Source organism: Hemiscyllium ocellatum, chromosome 15 (assembly GCF_020745735.1).
Source record: "Hemiscyllium ocellatum isolate sHemOce1 chromosome 15, sHemOce1.pat.X.cur, whole genome shotgun sequence".
NCBI lineage: Eukaryota > Metazoa > Chordata > Chondrichthyes > Orectolobiformes > Hemiscylliidae > Hemiscyllium > Hemiscyllium ocellatum.
This window is the reverse complement of record NC_083415.1, coordinates 24,173,128-24,179,127: the sequence shown is the minus strand read 5'-3', so window position 1 is coordinate 24,179,127 and position 6,000 is coordinate 24,173,128. Positions and strand designations below refer to the sequence as shown.

At 39.7% G+C, this 6,000-nt stretch overlaps 1 protein-coding gene across 1 annotated transcript in view; it reads right to left on the bottom strand.

Annotated features, from left to right (window-relative positions):
• Positions 1-221: 221 nt before the first annotated feature.
• zfp64 (zinc finger protein 64 homolog (mouse)) overlaps positions 222-6,000 on the bottom strand; it is a 66,848-nt gene continuing 61,069 nt past the window's right edge. The window contains exon 6 of the mRNA XM_060835898.1: positions 222-2,931. Coding sequence (XP_060691881.1) covers positions 1,310-2,931 — 1,622 coding nt within the window. The 3' untranslated portion in view covers positions 222-1,309. The remainder of the gene's footprint in view (positions 2,932-6,000) is intronic.

Below are 6,000 nucleotides of genomic sequence, written 5' to 3'. Positions count from 1 at the left end.
TTCCTATATCCATGAGCCTAGACAATAAACATCAATCTATGAATGCAGATCAATAAGAACATAAGAAATAGAAGGAGGAGTGGATCATTCAGCTCCTTGAATGTGCCTCACCACTCAATACAATCATGGCTTTTCTTCTACATTAACTCCCTGTCTTTGACAATCCTCAACCTGCCTCCTTCTTCCCCCTCCCCACCCCCTTCCCCCTCAATATACTCTGGTTCCCTGAGAGATCAAAAAACAGTTTTTAACACACTCAATAATGGCATGTCCACAACCTTCTAGGGCCAAACAACATCAAAGATTCACAACATCCTGGTGAATATATTTTTTCCTCATTTCAATCCTAAATGGCTGACCCTTTATCCTGAGTCTGTTCGACATTCTCCAGATGGGAGAAATAACTATTCACAATTTTGTAAGTTTGAAAGAGATCATGTATCAATCTTTTAAATTGCAGAGATCATCTATCATTCTTTTAAACTTCAAATTACTCAGTCTCATACCTTCTAATCCCAGGAACCAATCTAACGAACCTTCACTGTGCCACTTTCAAGGCAATGTATCATTCCTTATATATGAAGGATAGCCACCCAAGATGCAATGGGAGTGTTGTACAACTGTAGCAGGACTTTCTTATTCTTTAACTCCAATCCCCTGGCAATAATATCAACTTCATTTGCATTCTTAAGTATTTGCTGAATCTACGTATAAACATGCTTATTAACTTTTTTGTGTTTCTTGTATGACTGAAGTCATGACACCTGTGATAGCCACTCATATGCTTACCTGCAGAAGATAGAAATTTGGATGGGAACATTTCCAAACACCATAGTGCAGATTCAGTAAATGCCCAATCATTCCTTACAAAGCTGGAACAACCCTGGGCCCCCTCAGCCCATTTCCTCCATCCTCCAACCAGAATGAATAATTAATTGTTGATCCAAACAATTGAGACTCTTCAGGTGTCAGGTTGTGATTCACTATTAATTTTGCTTATTCTCCTAGTTTTCAATCAACCCTTCTCCTAAGGTACTTAGGATGGAGAAGCACCTAAGAATACAGTGGTTAACGTTTTCAAATATTAAGTAGGATTCAGACTGGAATCTAATCTATGACCAAAGCTATGAAAGCTAGCTGAAAGTTTCAGATAATGACATATGAAATAATTCATTCTTTCATGATTACATCTTGTGATCTATGGTGTAAGACACCCAACAGCTGTCCACAGAACTCAACAGACATTAGATTCTGCAGTATCGTTGCATTTTAGCCAACGGGATTCAGAATCCAGATTGATAATATAATTCTACATTGTCCACCCTTGGGTTTCTGTGACTGAACAGGAAGGCTGTGTGCTGTCTCCACTGGAGGTAAGGTGTATTGTTTGTTGACCAGAAAGCTGTGAGGTTTCCTGTAGCACTAAGGTTGATGAAGCACTGGACTCAGAGTAGAAAGCCCGCTCAGAGAGTGGATCATCAGTTTGTTGTTGCTGTGCTGTTGTAACAACCATGGGAAGACTCTGTATAATCACTCCTGAAGTGCTGATGCCAATGCCAGATACCAAAAGACTGTTTGTTTCCTCAGGCTGTGAAGGGAATCCTGTAGCTGGTGAATTATGAGATGGAATTTGTAATACTGAGCATGTAACGCTGGATGGAGCTGCTGCTGGAACAATAGGATAGGTATGTTTAGGTCCTGGCAACTGAGGAGATGGTGAAGAGAAGATGGGTGATGCTGAGGATGAGGAGGAGGTTGCAACAGTCTGGCTTGGGTCACTAACTACAGTGACATCCCTGCTCTCCTCCTGAATGAGTGCATTTAGGCCATCCAGGTCTGAACAGTTGATTGTAGAAGCAGTGATGAATGATTGGCTGTTTGAAGATGCTTGATTATCAACTGCTGTAGTTTGCATTAGCGCCTGATGGAGATTGTCAGTGGCACTGGAATCAATAGGACTAAGCAAAGTGGCTTCCTGCTCTAAAGTGGAGTTAGTTTCAACTTCATTCTGTGATAATGCTTGTTGAGTTGGAGCAATCAAATTGACCTGCTGTAACAGTTGCAATTGGTTACTGGAGGTCACATTATTTCTGTTCTGATGACTTGGATCAGACACCACAGTATCTCTTACAGTATGATGTTCATTTACTGCTGTTTGAACATTGCTGTTAGTTGGATTCAGCTGCTGGCTAACTATAATCTTCACCTCTCCTTTACTAAAGGATGTGACTGATCTTGGTTGAAGATGATTAGACACAGAAGGAACACTGGTTTGGTTTTCATGTTGTATCTGCAACTGTAAAATGGCTAGTGCACTGTTATCACTGCTGTGAGATAAATCACGGTGTTGATTCTTATGACTGCGAAGTGAATCTTCTCTGACAAAACTTGCGTCACACATATCACATTTGAAAGGCTTTTTGGCATCTAGTTTGACCACTAGCCGCGAACTGCCTTGCTTTTGCCCATCAACATCTTTCTTTCCTGCACTCAGTTTATCTTTGCCTATATGATGTTTTTTAAGATGCATAAGGAGATTGCTACGTTGCTTCGAATCAAAGGAGCAAAACTTGCACCTGAACGGTCGATCTTCAGAATGAATTCTTTCGTGTACCTTCAATGATCCTTTACTAGCACAGGAGTAGCTGCACTGCAAGCATTTTATTGGCTTATCCGGTTGATGGGTCCTTGTGTGCTGCCGCAATGTGGACTTGTTCCCACACTGGAAGTCACACTGTGAGCACTTGAAAGTGTTCTCCATGCTGTGCTTTACACGGATGTGAGATCGGAGGTTGCCTTTCATGGCGCAGCGGTAATCACAGAAGCTACATTGATAGGGCTTTTCACCAGAGTGGATGCGCATGTGTCTTTTTAGGTCTGAGTTGATTTTAAATTTAGCATCACACAATTGGCATTGGAAAGGTGCATCCCCTGAGGAGAACAAAATTATAAATACAAGATTAAAATTGGTCATTTTCAATTGAAATTATCAGCATTGTTTTCAAATTCTTCCCTGGCCTCATCCCACACCCCTCCATCTTTAGCTCCAAAATCTTCCAGAGGTACTTGCACTTCAGTTCTGGTATCTTTAGCATCTAGTCTGCTGATTGCTCCACCATTGATAACCATTTAACAGGCAAGCCTTTAAGCTCTGGAATTCTTTCCTTACAATTCTTCACCTATTTTTCTTTCTTGAGACATTCTTTCGAACCCAATTCTTTGATCAAACTTCTGTAATTTATCCTAGTATCTTAAATGATTTGGTGTCATATATTTTTAAAGATCTGTGTAATGTTCTGTTAAAAGAATGATGTACCTGCAAACGATTTTTTAAACAATTAATTGTAATACTGAATAGTCATTCTAAAGATGTTTACATTTGTTACTTTTAAGTGAATTACTCAGCACAGGCAGAATAAATAACTCCATTGCACACAGACTGTCAAAGTCTTTTTGGGAAACATGCTTTGATTTGATCTATTTGCCATTGTCCAAATTTTAGTTTATACTAAGAGTTCATTGTGAATTGAAAATTTTTATTTTTTTTCTACCTCAATTGTATCACTATTAAGGTTGGATACAGCCAAGGCAACCACTTGATTACTTTGGGCTAATAATATCTTTCAAAACCAAGGAAGGTGCTTTTCTTCCTTCTTTTTCAGTCTTGTATCTCAAATGCTTACACAGTCCTTATGACATTAAACTGTATTTTGTATGAGCAAAGCCCAAATACTCCACAGCAGCATAGGCCTCTGTCAGAGTCACCAAATGATGAACATGATATTTCAAGCCTTTTAAAAAAAAAAATGGATGGATTGGCAGTTAGAATGGAACAGACATACATGGTACTTCGAGTACTATTTTTGGTCAAGGGAACAAGGTAGAATCTTTCAAAACATAAACAAGGAAGCCACATAGGAATTTGAAATCAATGATAAGAAACACAAGAGTATATAGTGACATGCGCAGGAAAAGTTGACCAAGAACAACACAATTTTAATGCAAATTAGAAGTTTCTAGATTCTTTTAGAATTAAACAATAGAAATTTTAGAGAACAGCCACTGTATGTAGCTGAAAATGTGTTGCTGGTTAAAGCGCAGCAGGTCAGGCAGCATCCAAGGAACAGGAAATTCGATGTTTCGGGCAAAAGCCCTTCATCAGGAAAGATGAAGGGCTTTTGCCCGAAACGTCGAATTTCCTGTTCCTTGGATGCTGCCTGACCTGCTGCACTTTAACCAGCAACACATTTTCAGCTCTGATCTCCAGCATCTGCAGACCTCACTTTTTACTGTATGTAGCTGGACCTGTAAAGGCCTGGCGTAGCAAATGTTCAATGTCAACCAGGGCAGGACTTATACAGTTAATGGTAGGGCACTGGGGAGTGTTGGTGAACAAAGAGACCTAGAGGTGTAGGTGCATGGCTCCTTGAAAGTGGAGTCACAAGTGGACAAGTTGGTGAAAAAAGCATTTGGCATGCTTGTCTTCATTGGTCAGTGCATTGATATAGGAGTTGGAATGACATTTTTCAGGTATCAAGGACATTGGTGAGGCCACTTTTTGAAGACTGTGTACAATCCTGGTCACTATTCTATAGGAAGTATGTTGTCAACCCTGAGAGGGTGCATAAAAGATTTACAAGAATGTTGCCAGAACTGGAGGTTTGAGCTCTAGGGAGAGACTGAATAGACTGTGGCTATTTTCCCTTTAGCTTCAGAGACTGAGGGGTGACTAAGGTCTTTTTCCTAAAGTGGAGGAGTCCAAATCTAAAGTACATAGATCTATGAGAGGAGAGTAAAAATTTAATAAGGACCGGAGGAGTAACATTTTCACACAGAGGGTGATGTGTGTACAGAACGAGCTACCAGAGGAGGCGGTGAAGGCTGGTACAATTACAATGTTTAAAAGGCATCTGGATGAGTATGTGAATAGGAAGGATTCAGAGGGATATGGGCCAAATGCTGGAAAATGGGACTAGGTCAGACTGGGATTTGCAGGCAGCACAGATGGTTTGGACTGAAGAGTCTGTTTCCATGCTGTACGATTCTATGTATTCATATTTCCATTAAAAATGAGAACATATGAAAATATGGAAAGCCTGGTTACTGGAATATTGGGTTTTCTCAGCTCTTGCTTGTCATTGTTCTACACAAAAAAGTCCTCACCATTTTGCAGGATATATTTTCTTTTCTCCTTTTAGAATACAGCTATAGAGATTTGTTACATCTTTAATTGGCAGGTGAATTCTTGCTAGTCCTTCAAGAACACAATAGAAACTGCTGATGATATTAATACATATATATGTGGAGACAGTTCATGGATTCCATTATGATTTTGATGTGCAACTAAATTAATTGTCTCATTTATTGGATATTTGCAATATAAATTTGCAAGTGTGCTTGAGCTTGAGTCCTTGTTATGATACAGTGGCAGCCTTCACATTCCACAGCAGCTGAGGAACTCCAGCTGTGGCTATGCATACAAACAAACTGAGGCCCTGCCTAAACCATTTTACACAATATTAGTAACTAGAGCATACGCCCTGATATTTTACTCAAAATTCCTACAGCGTGTGTTATTGCCGCGAAATGGCAATTATTTGCAAAAACAGAATGTGCTGCTTTGTCACAACATAACAATAATCTCTTACTGTACAATTATTTACTTCCTGTGTGGCTTTTTAGAATCGATAGTGAGTAATTTCAAAGCAATTAATGTCATTTCTGAGTTCTTCATATACCACAGCAGCAGACTTTACAATTAGTAGGTACCAGCACCTTCCTGAGTGAATGCACTACCCAAAGGAAATGAGCTACAAAGATTAAGAGTACCAGATTCAAAATGGGATCACTACCAAGACAGAGGATCTCTGCTGAGCAGCAGATTGGCTGCTCCAATTAATGGACACGTCAAATCATGTAAAATCATCACAGGACTGAGCTTGGCTGGATACCCACCAGTATCAAATACTTTGTCCATAAAGTGAGACATAAAGGATGTTT